Source organism: Sus scrofa, chromosome 1, assembly GCF_054392235.1.
Source record: "Sus scrofa isolate SSC_HxYL_T2T_F1_AM1 chromosome 1, Sscrofa_HxYL_maternal_Yorkshire_Landrace_v2.0, whole genome shotgun sequence".
NCBI lineage: Eukaryota > Metazoa > Chordata > Mammalia > Artiodactyla > Suidae > Sus > Sus scrofa.
The window spans coordinates 126670275-126684492 of NC_139383.1; the positions used below are offsets into that span (position 1 = coordinate 126670275).

The following is a 14218-nucleotide window of genomic DNA, read 5'->3' on the forward strand; positions in this document are numbered from 1 at the left end:
AGTCTTTAGAATAACTTCTTTAGAAAAAATTCAACAAAACCAACTCTATTTCATTATAAAATGGCACATTCCATCAGAGATTTTTTTCTTCCCACACTACCTTTTTCATAGAAAGAATATCCTCTTTTTAAATCTATAAAATAATTTATTCAGCAAGTTATCACCATAGTGATCACACCAGTTACAATTAACAAATTGGTAAGGTGATTAATATCAAATATGGGAAAAAAAAGATGGCTCATATAAATTGAGTAAAGTTGGGGAAAAGTTATTTTATTTTTGCATTAGATTATTCTTTTGTATAGCAGCTGATGAGTTCATGAAGTAAAGCAAAAAGCTGCATCAAAAAGCCTAAGGTCCATAAACTCTAACTGGCTCTTTCTGTTGACCTAACTTCTTCAGAGGTTGCTTATAATACTAGTTCATCTTTAATCAGAAAAACTAACTGAGTAGCCTAAATTATATAACTCAGAGTCCTTCGAGGTCAACAGCCTGAAGCACTACTCCATAGTCAATTTTAACAACATTCTATAAGGCAAATAGGCAACGTAAGGACATCGATATCATGTGCAGAAGTGCCTGCCAAAGGAATGTTTTTTAAGTACATGCCCTCTACTCTGTGAGGTGGCCCTCATCCTCATTTTATCTAAAAATTATTATTCATGTCACATTAAAAAAGGGAATAGTAGTAAGCCAACCATTAGACTGAAATGGTGAAATGGAAGGAGGAAGAGAGAGGGAACAGATGAACATGGATTTGTAAACACTCTTCCAGAAGTTTTAAACCTTAAATGACCCCTAAAGGAAACCATTTAAGACTCTGACAGATCTTCTTTCCTTTATATAATAATAATGGTCTTCTCCCATCTGCACAGTGCTGTAGGTTTGCAAAGTACATTCAAGGTATCATGTTATCCTCGCCCCAATCTGGGAAGTCTTATTGCTTTTTTTATTGAATAGAAAACTAAAATTTAGAGATACTATACATCAAATGCTCAAACTGATGCAGATCATAAGTGATAAAGCTTTCTCAAATTGGGTTTCCCAGACTCAGATCTCTTGTTGTCTCCCAGCTAGCAATTCTACAAGTGTTTAATTTGAACATAATATTCCAGCCTTGTTCTAGGATTCTTGGTCCCATCTGCAATTTGATTCAAGTACACTAACATTTATTGAGTTTCTATTAAGGTTCAGTGACTACAAAGATGACAAATACAATCTATGCACTTAAAAGCTTCTCATCTGGTATAGAAGAAGATATATAAACCATGAACTGCAATCCAAATTACTCTTACTTCGGTCAACATGTCTTCCTGAAAATGTATGTGGATGCACAAACTAGTGAACTGTATATACTTTAAGTGGGTAAATTGTATGGTGTGTGACTTCTGTCTCAATATAGCTGCTATTTTATTTTATTTTATTTTATTTTATTTTATTTTTTTTTTTGTCTTTTGACTTTATAGGGCCACACCCATGGCATACAGAGGTTCCCAGGCCAGGGGTCTAATCAGAGCTGTAGCTGCCAGCCTACGCCACAGCCACACCAGATCTGAGCCACGTCTGTGACTACAGCTCATGGCAACGCTGGATACTTATCCCACTGAGTGAGGCCAGGGATCAAACCTGCAACCTCATGGTTCCTAGTTGGATTTGTTTCCGCTGTGCCTAGACGGGAAATCCTAGCTGCTATTTTAAAAGTCAAATAAAATGTGTATTAAGGGAAAGATTCTTGTTTCCAAGAAAATCTAAGATAATCACAAAGTTATTAATTACCCTTGATCTTGAACCTGACTTTTGATAATGCAACCTCAGCATTTTGGGATACTGTTTTTGTACAAAATTATCAACCACTAATTAATCAATAAACATTTAATGAAAATCATGGTGGTTTACTTGTAGCATTCGTAATTTAATCATTTTTTAAGACAAACATTAAATTTTTTCACATTTATATTTCCTAACATAAATTTTATACTTAGTTGTCTGAAATTACTACTTATTTTTTAAAGCAAAGGAGACATGAAATATCCAAGAGTTGCATAAATCTTATTATGTAAGTAAAGATAGAGGCCCTGCCAAAATAAAATGTTCCCTGGCAGGCAGTTCCACTTTGGAGTGGTCCCAAAAAATCAAGTTCCTCTGAAGTGTGGGCAGGGGCCTCCCTGCTCATTGTCCTGCCCTCTAATCCATTGTGAACTTTTTTATTTTACAGGTGAGGACAAGCAAGCCTAAGTAAACAAATAAATAAAGAATAGTAGTGAGTTGCTATGGAGAGGACTTATATAAGGTTGTTCATGGAGGTGACTTTAGATCCTGAGGAGGTGACATTAAACCAAGACCTACATGACTGCTTCTGCAGATGACTGGGAAGAAAAATCCAGTCTGGGAGAAATGTCTGAAATGTCTGAAATGTCTGAAATTTCCCCCTAGACCAACTGGGGGAAATGTCTGAAGGCAGGAAAAAGCTTTAATTGTGCTGAAGAAGATAAAGGAATCCACAGTAATCCTACATGTTTGATTTAAGTAACTGGATGAATGATGGTGTCAGTGATTCCAATAGGGAGCAGGGGGAAAAAGCAGATTTTGACAGGGAAGATTAAGAATTCTATGCTAGGAGTTCCCATCGTGGCTCAGTGTTTAGCGAATCCAACTAGGAACCATGAGGTTGCAGGTTCAATCCCTGGCCTCACTCAGTGGGTTAAGGATCCGGCGTTGCCATGAGCTGTGGTGTAGTTCGCAGACGCAGCTCAGATCTGGTATTGCTGTGGTTATGGCACAGGCCGGCAGCTGTAGCTCCCATTAGACCCTTAGCCTGGAAACCTCCATATGCCATGGGTGCGGCCCATATAAAAGACGAAAAAAAAAAAAAAAAGAGGAATTCTGTTGATCCTCTAAAATTTGAGATGACTGACAGATAGTCAAGGAGAGAGGGGGTGTGCAGGGGACAGAAGAGAAAATGCTACCTAAAGAAATTTAGCGGCCTAGTCGGTTGGTGGTTTCTGTCTGGCTTAAGATACATTTGACATTCCAAGGAGAGAACTGCAGGGTAGTATAGGATGGGGTTGGTAGGAGGCAGAGGGAGGGGAAGCAGGACTGATTAATATAATGGAGAAGGAACACTTTATTGCAGAATAAGGAGTTTGCTCTCTGAGCAAGTTCTGGTGTAATTTGAAGGATGAATCCTAATTTATTTAATTAGGTGGTAACCCAGACTTCACCAGAAAACCAGGTATTAAAATCTATTGTGTACTTCCTTCTTCAAATAAGAAAAAGAACTGTGTGTTTCCTCTTTGTGCTCTAGCAGCAAGCTTACATTTTAGCAATGCTGCAAAACAGTGGTGCTGTGAATGTGAACTCTAAACCAACCTTACTCTACCAATCTATCTTCTACACTGCAGTCACAATGCAAGTTCTAAGCTGCAAATCTAAACAACACAAGTCCGTGCTGAAATCCCTTTAGGATCTCTCATTTATTTTAGCAAAGAGTCAAACTCCTCATCATGACCTGTAAGGCACTGCCTGCTGGTCCCTGTCAATTTCTCCAGCCTCATTTCCTGCTCCCTCTTGCTCTGAGGACCTGCTGCATTCTCTGTTCTCAAATACAGCTGTGCTCCTCCTACTTGCTAACATGCTGTCCCCAACCTGGACAAGGCAGAGATCCTTCTTGCTCATCTCTTCCAAAAGCAGACTTTTCTATTTCAGGTCTTTGTCAAGTTAACACTTCCTCAGAAGAAGTTCCTTTAGAAATATTGCCTTTCCCCCTTGTCCCACATCTGATTTAGGAGCTTCACCTTCAGAGAGTCCATCATCTTTAGTCTTGACCACCCCATACTGCAATGTGTGTGTAACTGTAGCTGTCCTCCATAACTTCACTGAGGCCAGGGACCTTGGCTGTCTTGTTCACTGTTGTGTCTTCCATACTGAGTGTGGTCATGGACATTTAGATCATCTAGAGACTCAATATATATCGAACAAGTACAAAGAAAACTCTCTAGTAGATTTTAAGTTCCTAGAGAACAGGAATCCCATGCTGGTTAATAATTCTATCTCCAACTCTAAACACAATGTGAGAACAAATAAATTCCTAGTTTTTCAACTAAAAGCTACATTCACTCTGCTTTTCATTCTATGATATGGGTTCTTTTTTTTTTTTTTTTTGTCTTTTTGCCATTTCTAGGGCCGCTCCCGCGGCATATGAAGGTTCCCAGGCTAGGGGTCTAATCGGAGCCGTAGCCACCGGCCCAAGCCAGAGCCACAGCAACGCGGGATCCGAACCACCTCTGCAACCTACACCACAACTCACGGCAACACCGGATCGTTAACCCACTGAGCAAGGGCAGGGACCGAACCCGCAACCTCATGGTTCCTAGTCGGATTCGTTAACCACTGCGCCACGACGGGAACTCCTGATTTGGGTTTTTATAAGTACAGTTTCTGGGGAAGAGCCCTGCCATTGTCCTTGTACCACCTGTGGCCAGATTTTAACCTGCCCAGACACTGGACACCACTTCTAAGTCTATGCAGACAAATATCTGAATTAATATTACTCATCCACCCTTTCAATGTAGTCTGATTTCAGCCATAAATATTTATGCCATAAAGTATTCCTTTATCTAAGCCTTATCATACAAGTGAAATATTATTATCCTACAACTTAGACCATTTGATTAAATATGTATGTATTTCTTCAGGGCTTTTAAATAATTTGAGACCTTTATCTTTCTACAATATGCAAATAAATTTTAGGACTAAACTGATCACAACAATCAATATTTTGATGCATCAATTCCTTACATTTAAAACCAAGAACATAAAATCGGATATAACTAAAAGGTATATTCTAATAAGTACAGATATTTGTAATTACCTTCTAGTGCATATTTCATATCCTGAGCAAAAAGGGTCCACATAATTTCAGCGCTTATTTTTCCCATGTTCAGTTCTTGAGGAAACCTAAAATCAAACACATCTATCAGTGGATCAGAAAAGAAAAATGTGCTTAAAAAAAAAAACAGATTTCATATTACATATATATCACAGCTATTACTATACAACTCACAAACACTTTTTATTTATGAGATTTGTCTTTATAAAATTTCATAGGCAAAAAAGCTACACACCAAAGTGTGATAAAAAACAGTTAATGGGTGAAAGGAAAATAGACTTTGTTACATCACTGCCAGAGTACTGGTACTCAGGGATCCTGATGGATGTCTTATGCTGTGTTTTTGATTGTGTCTAAGGAGCCCCATTAGTTGTATCAAACACTTCATCTTCATATGTCTCAATTTGAGGATAGGCCAGATCACCCTGAGTAGCAGATATCATGTAATAGCAAAAACTACACCCCTCTTTCATCTGTTAGCCATTTTTCTCGAAGCAAGCTTGAGTGCTTTCATTTTCTATTTGCTTAAAGTAAATTATTTCAAGAAAGATTCCTCACTCTTAATAAAACGGCCCATAGTGGACCCATTAATCAGGATTCCAGAAATACTAGGCAGGCTGTGCTTTTCAGATAAGACAAATTTAAGCTAAAGACAAGATTCTTACTGCTTCTAAATATGCATTCTGTCTGTATGTGTATCAATCTCATGATAAGGCTCACAGCAACATAGCCAAGTGAAAACAGTTTCATTTATTTCATTTCATTGTAAACACTCCCCCAAAATCAGTATGTAAGACTGAAACTATTTTCTGTTCTAACGAATATATTTTATGTATGCATACTATTATAAAATGCATGCACATATATGTTTATATATAAATACATATTAAGTATATATAAATACAAAAATATATATGTATATATGTGTATATTTTTAATAAATGTATATATGTGTATTCACTTACATCTTTGACTCAAAATTAAAAAAAGAGAACATAATCCTGAGTGGAATAGAAAAGATTACATAAGTGAATATGACCTCAATATAACCTCAACAAAGAAAAGACCATGAATACTACATAAAACTATTTTAGCCCAATTTTTCAGCAAAGCAAGATGTGTTTCATCAAACTACCCATACTGATTTCAGGTATCTATTTAATAATGTCAACCATTATTTTAAAACTTAAATATTATGTATATTTATTAAATATTTAAATGAAAAGCACTTTCTATGAGCAAAAAATTAATATAACCTAGATATATATAAAATTAGTTTTCAATAATAAATTTTACTTTATTCATATAAAAATAACTGTAGGCAAGTAATATATTTTAAAAGGTTTCATTTATGGCCAGCTACGAATATCTCACAATTTTAGTATATTAATTTTTATGTGATAGATACATAGCAACAAAAATTATGGTATAATTAGAGTATTTTAAGCTCATAAAATGAGGAAATTGTTTAAATTGTTTGAATTAAAAATAAAGAATATACTAATTCAGTTTACAGTGCGGTGATACAAACAGTAAAAGATATTATACAAAAAAGTAAACTAAAGAGTATCATCTCTCATGTAAATAAATGAAAAAATCCTCAACAAAAAATGACAGATTCAATCCTGCAATATATACAAAGGATAATACATCATGACCAAGAGAGGCTTATCCCAGAAATGCAATATTGGTTCAACACTCAAAAATGAATCAATGTAAATTTACTGTATCAACAGACCTACGATAAAAAATTTAGTTTCTCTGCATCATCTCAATAGATGCAGAAAAGGTATTTGACAAACCTCAACATTTGTTCATAAGTTAAAAAAAAAACAAAAAACTCTGAAAACTAAGGAGTAGAGAGAACAAGAGAACTTCCTTAACATTATAAAGACAATCTACAAAAACCTACAGCTAACATCACACTAAGATGAAGATCAAGTCAAAAGCATTTACTCTCAGTATTCCTGTTAAACCTTACTGAAGTTTTGAAAGACTAAATAGGTAAATAATAATAATAATAATAATGTAAGAGGCATATAGATAGCAAAGGAAAAATAAAACTCTATTTGCAGACAATGTGATTATCCATGTAGAACATCTCCAAAAATCTGTAAAAAATCTACTAAGTTCAGCAAGGTCACAATACAAAGTCAAGATGTAAAATCATTGTATTACTACATTCCAGCAATGAACCACTGAACTGAAATTAAAATAACGTCACTTACAAAGTCACCAAAAGTTTTAAAATTCTTAGATATAAACCTAAGAAAATATATATAATATTTAAAAGAAGAAAATGCAAAGTACTGAGGAGAAACAGCATATAAAACAAAAATAAAAATATACTATATTCATGAATTGGTATACCTAATGTCATTAGAATATTAATTTTGTTTCTGAATTGATTTATAGATTCAATGCAATCTCATGCAGAATTCCAGGATAATTTTTTTTGTAGAAATTGTCAAACTCATTCTAAAATTTACATAGTAAAAGAAAACTAGAAGAGCAAAAATGATGTTTATTAAAATAGCTGATGGATTTACATCACCTGTCTCATAGCTTATTATGAAACTATCATAGTAACTAAGACAGTGTATCTTCAAATAAAAAGTAAGTTAATTTTCAGTAAGATGTTATATTAATTTGATGGAAAGAAGAAAAGAGAGTCTTTTCAACACATTCTCTAGAGTACTTGGATATTCATATGAAGAAAGAAAGACAGAAAAAGAGAGAGAGAGAGAGAAAGAAAGAAAGAAAAAAAGAAAGAAAGAAAGAAAAAAAAAAAAAAGAGCTAGACCCATACTTTACAACACATAAAAAATGGACTCAAAATGGATCAGAGACCTACATGCAAAACCTACTATATAAATCTTCTAAAAGAAAACACAGAAAATCTTATGATCTTGCATCAGGCAATAGTTGCTAAGATCTGTCACAAAAAGTACAAACCATAATATATTGATATTTTTTATAAAAATTAAATTTTGATCTTCAAAAGATACTGTTGAGAAAAATGAAAAGATAAGCAACTAGGAGAAACAATGTGTAGAACACACATCTGACAGAGGACTTTCATTTGGAATATACAAATTACTTTCAAATCTCAATAACAAGAAAAAAATTGTCCAATAAAAATGGGCAAATGATCTGAATGACACATTAGCTAAGAATATAATCATATGTAAAATAAATACACGAAAATACACTGAACATCATTAGTCATTACGTACTTTCAAATTAAAATTATGATGTGATACCACTATATGTCTAATAAAACAGCTTCAGGAGTTCCCACTGTGGTGCAGTGGAAATGAATCTGACTAGGAACCATGAGGTTTCAGGTTTGATCCCTGGCCTTGCTCAGTGGGTTAAGGATCCTGTGTTGCCATGAGCTGTGGTGTAGTTCGCAGACATGGCTCAGATCCTGCATTGCTGTGGCTCTGGCGTACGCTGGTGGCTGTAGTGCTGATTGGACCCCTAGCCTGGGAACCTCCACATGCTGTGGCTACAGCCCTAAAAACAGACAAAGACAAAATGAAACACACACACACACACAAAAAAAAAAAAAAAAAAAAAAAAAAAACAGCTTCAGAACAAAATAAAACAACACCTGACGAAATCAAGGGTTGACAAATGTGTAAAGATGCAGATGAGCTGGAATTCTGTTACACTGCTGCTGAGAATGCAAATGTAATAGTCTCTTTGGAAAGCAGTTTGGCAATGAAGTTAAATGTACATTTACCAGCATTCTCACTCCAGATATTTATCCAAGAGAAATGAAACATATTTATACAAAAATTATACATGTTGCTTAATTATTAATCACCAAAAACTGCAAAAAGCCAACATCTTTCAGCTAATGAATAGACAAATAAATTGAGATAGGTTTATATAATGGAATCTACTAAACAATAAAAAGGACCAACTGATTCATGTAACAATGTGGATGAGTATCAAATATATTATGTTAAATGAAAGAAGTTTGACTCAAAAGCCTATGTAGCTGTATGAGTCTATTTACAACACATTACTGAAAAGGCAAAAATATAAGGACAGAAAATAAATCAGTGGTTGCCAGGGGCCTGTGATGGGGAGGAGTGTGAAGGAACTTTTGGGGTGATAAAACTATTCCAAATCTTTGTTTTGTTAGTAGTTATATGATCATATATTTGTTTTCTACTGCATCAACTTCTGCTCCTCATTATTTTCTACCTTCTACTTTTGAGGGATTTACTATGTTGTTACTTTTCTATTTTCTTAAGAAATATAATTAGTTTGGGAGCTATATTCCTTTCTAACGTGTTTTTAAGGTATACATTTCTTTCGGGAAGTGCCTTTAGCTTCATCCTAAACAATTAATATGTTCTATTTTCATAGTAATTCAATCAAAATATTTCACATTTTTGATCTTGATTTCTTAACTTCCAACTATTTGGGAATTTTATAAGTATCTTTTAGTTGCTGTTTCCTACCTTCATTAAACTAAGATCAAAGAACATATTTTTAATGATTTCAATATTTTCAATTTGTTGATACTTACTTTACACCCCAGTATACAGTTAATTTTGGTAAATAAACTTTATTTTTCATTTCTTGTCTCCTTGGATTTCCTTCTGGATATTTTCTTCTAGACTATATTCATATTTACTAAGTCTCTTTTCCCCTGTGTGTAACAAACCAGTAAATCCATATATTCAGTTACTAATTTCATTTGTTTTCAGTTCTATAATTTTGAATTCACTACTGTTTTCCCATTTTGTTATTTATTTCTTTTTTTAAATAAATTTTATTGGAGTAGAGTTGACTTAGAAAGTTGTGTTAGTTTCAGGTGTACAGCAAAGTATATCAGTTATACATAAACATATATCTGTTACTTTTCAGAAGCTTTTCCCATTTAGGTTAATACACAGTACTGAGTAGATTACCCTGTGCTATACAGTAGAAACTTGTTACCTACCTATTTTATATATAGTAGTATGTATATGTTAAATATATATTTTTTATTTTTTATTTTTTTATTAAAGTGTAGTTGATTTACAATGTACCAATTTCTGTTGTATAGCTAAATGAGTTAGTTATACATATATATTCTTTTTTATATTATTTTCTTAATTTCCTAAATACATTAATCATAGTTATTGTAACACTTACATTTCTAGACTCTACTAATCATTTATAATGCCTACTAATTTTTGATTGAAAGAATTTTATGTGTAAAAAGTATATATATATATATATATATATATATATAGTAATTTAAGTCTCTAGGTGATATTAGTATTCTTTCAGAAAGGATTTATTTTTCTTTTGGCAGTGTTTTAGAGTTGGGAGAGATGACCTTAATCCAATTAAAAACTGAGCTTATTTAAAGCAGGTCAATATTTTACTCATAATGACTCCTAGGTCATATCCTTTCATGCCCTAGCTGTATGCTTAGGGTATCCACCAGGACCAACTACTTTGCAGGGCCTTATTTCCAATTATTCTCCTGTTCTCACATTCAGCTTTCTGTTTTTCAACTACTACTTTCTCAGGCTCTCAGCTTCTGCCCCTAGGCAGATAGTTGATGCCTCTAGGGGAGAGGGTTGGCATATATCTGAATGATTTTCTAGTAAGTACATGCATATACAATAAAGCTATAAAGAAATTCAAAGGGATAAAAAAGATCAAATCTGTTATAATAGTTAGATTTGGGCAAGGAATAAAGAGAATTGAATTTAGGGAGGCATATGTACATATAACTTCAATCAAAACTGCAATGTTATATTTATTTTAGAAAAATCTAAAAGTTTTATAATTTTACATGCAATAAAATAAAAAGAAATGTAATATAAATGAATGCTAACACATTTAGCATTTAATAAGAAACATTCACTATTAAGTCACTATTAATTGAAGGTATAGTATGTGCAATGAATGCACTGTGCTAAGGGCAGATTACATATCACCCCTCAGAAGTAGCATGCAAATATTTATGTATGTGTGTGTTCGTGTGTATACACACATATATAATACATATGGGGTAAGTCCCCTGAAGAAAACTAGAGGGTGAAAAGACAGAGCTGATCGTAGAAAACAGCGGTTTTGGTATATCAAGGTTTGGAAAGACAACCACTACTCCTCACTGGTTCTTAGGGACTGTGACAATAGATTATTTTCTTTTTCACTCCTATAGCCTGGGAAATAGGAAGAAGCAGCATGAACATATTTGGCAAGAGAGTATTCAGAACTTTTGGTATTAAGCACCAACAATGATAGGAGACTTGGTGCATGCTATAAGTGATGGTAACTCCCATGAAATCAAAGGGGCACAGAAAAAGAGCAACATGGAGAACAAGAACGTGGATAAAAACCAGGAAAGGTTTTTATCAGCTTTGGCTGAGATAAGATACAGAGGAACAAGACTGAAGGGCAAGAACAAAAAGAGCCAATGATATCTTAAGTGGCCTTTTTTTTTTTTTTACTATTCTCCTGTCTACACTTGGGTTGATGCGATTTCAAGAAACATGGATCACTACCATATATAAAACAGATAAAAAACAAAGATTTACTGTATAACAAGGATACTGCACAGGGAAGTATACTCGATATCTTGAAAAACCTACAATGGAAAAGAATCTGAAAAAGAATATACATATGTGTGTATATAGTTATAGATACATAAAACAAAATCACTTTGCTTTATATCTGAAACACAGTTTTGTAAATCAACTATACCGTAGTTTTAAAAAATAAAAAGAAACATGGGGTCACAATGGAAAGAGATTTATTACAGAACTAAGTGAAAATTAACAAACACAATGAGTGTATGATGCATAAAAAATACTGGTGCAGTCATTTGCAGAAATTACTTGAGGAAAGTAAGATTTGCAAATGCTTTTCAAGAAGGATTAAGATTAATTGGTGGAAGAAATAAGCTATCACCCCAGTTAATGGTTGTAATTACCATAAGAAAAGACTTTCAACATGACTTTTATTTTTTTCTTCAATCAGTTAACTTCAAAACGTGGAGTCTAAAAATAAACTACTAGTGTCAAGATTTCCTCCATTGCATAAGAAATGTCAAGCTTGATTTTTATTTTTGAAAAACAGGTTTAAAGTTTCTCATTATTACTGTTGAGGATTTAACAAAAACCTAAACCAAATCCAAACTACCTTTTAAAATAAAAACAACAAACAAGAAAATATACACTAGATATGTAAAAAGCAAAGGGATGATGTATAATACAAGAAAAATTGTTACATATAGGAAAATGAGAAATATTAGAAAAATGGCTGTGATGAATAGTCAATCTAAAAAAGGAAAAAAAGTCTATTAAACACAGAAAAGTGATGTTGACCTCTCTAATCTTGAGAAGAAATTTCAATTAAACTATTAGTAATTTTTTTTATTAAAAACGTGAAAAGATGTCAGGCAGTTTTAAGTTGACAAAGCACAGATGAAGTGGACAAAGCAAATCACAGATTAGTGTAAATATTATGATCATATTTTGAAAAAATAAATGAATAAATTAAACATTATTAAGTGATTTTCCTATGCTTATATGTACAGAAAATAGTATTTGGAAAATATATGCCTAACTACTAACAATTAGCAAGGCTTTGATGAGAGATCTTATTTTTAGTTTTTATTCATTTTCTTCACAAAAATTACACATAAATATTAGAACTTTCATTTTCTACATTAAATAGTCCTGTGCAACTGAAAATGATTATTTTCAGAAACACAAAAATTTAAATTCTGAAATAAAGTCAATGGGAATTTTACTATATACTAGGTAAATTTTTTTTAAAAGATGAATAACATTCACTTATTTCTCCCAAAATTCCTATTTGGTTATTATTCTCATTTTACATATGAAGCCTGGGTGCTCAGAATTAGACTTTTGGAGTTGTTTTTCCAAAGCTCGTGTCCTCCCCAATAAAGGAGCAGCAAATATTCAATTCTTTTGGATACAGAGAAGAGACATAAAGTTAACTTTGCACTCATTTTAGGTTTAGGAACATTAGCGATTAAGAAATACGGTCTACAAGTCCATGATTTTCTTTCCTGTGGAAAGGTTCATTTGTGCTGTATTTTAGATTCCAGACATAAGTGATATCCTATGGTATTTGGAGAACAGACTTGTAGTTGCCAAGAAGCAATGGGAGGGAGTGGGATAGACTGGGAAGTTGGGGTTAAGAGATGCAAACTATTGCCTTTGGAATGGATAAGCAATGAGATCCTGCTGTTTAGCACTAGGAACTATATCTGGTCACTTATGATGCAGCATGATAATGTGAGAAAATAGAATGTGTATATGTATGTGTGACTGGGTTGGCTTGCAGTACAGTAGAAAATAACAGAACACTGTAAACCAGCTATGATGGAAAACATAAAAATCATTACAAAAAGAAATGTGTTCTAAAACATGAAACAAATTAGTAACAGAATCAAAAATAGAGCTTAGGCTTCTTGACCATATTTCTTTTTCATTCTTTTTCTTATGACAATAACAAATTTCCAAGCACTGATAAGGTCTTCACGACTAATTCTTTTTTATTGTTGTTTAGGCCTACTTATAATTCAAATCATTAGCTTCATATTTTGTTATAGTCTATCTTCACATTTAAATTTTGAGATTTACTACCTGTCAAGCTCTATTTCTATACAGAAGATAATATTTGGGATCTGAGATTTTATTCTAATATCTGATTTAGAAGTTTAGCTTGTCTTGTATTATTATAGGCTAATTTCAACTTTTTTTTTTTTAATATTACCTATGGAAATAATAAATATTCTCATGCTGGAAAAAAAATAACTCAAAACTTCTCTATTTACTTAACTGCTATACAGTTTCTCTGAGCTTACATTTTTATTTTACTTTACTATGGTATTTTTAGTGCATTTTGAAGTACTTCTCTGACTCTTTCTTACATAAATCTTAGTTAAATAAATAAATAAATAAAAACTTCACATATTAGACTTGAATCTAGATAACAAACTTGTTCATTGACCTCTGCCACAATCCACTGCATCTTCTCCTTTTGACGCTCCTGTGGATTCTACTTTGACATACATGTGTAATTTGCCTGTCCCTACCCCTGCTCCTGCTGTCACACTCCTTTTTAAGGTTTTACACACTTGCCTCAGGAGCTGAACTAACTTATTAGTTTATCTACTTGCTTCCATTTCTTCCTCTTCAAACCCATTCTGTATATTACCATCTAATTTCCCTTTTAAGAACAAAGGTCATGTTTCAAAACACTGATTTAAAACCATCAATTGGGAGTTCCCATTGTGGCTCAGGGGAAAAAAATCTGACTAGCATCCATGAGAATGCC

The 14218-nt window shown here is 33.2% G+C and overlaps 1 protein-coding gene across 5 annotated transcripts in view; it reads right to left on the reverse strand.

Moving 5' to 3' along the window:
• Window positions 1–14218, reverse strand: part of UNC13C (unc-13 homolog C) — a 599284-nt gene that overhangs the window by 181412 nt on the left and 403654 nt on the right. For all 5 annotated transcript variants that reach the window (XM_084969723.1, XM_084969731.1, XM_084969719.1 and 2 more), the window contains one exon: window positions 4871–4956. In XM_084969723.1, coding sequence (XP_084825849.1) covers window positions 4871–4956 — 86 coding nt within the window. The remainder of the gene's footprint in view (window positions 1–4870; window positions 4957–14218) is intronic.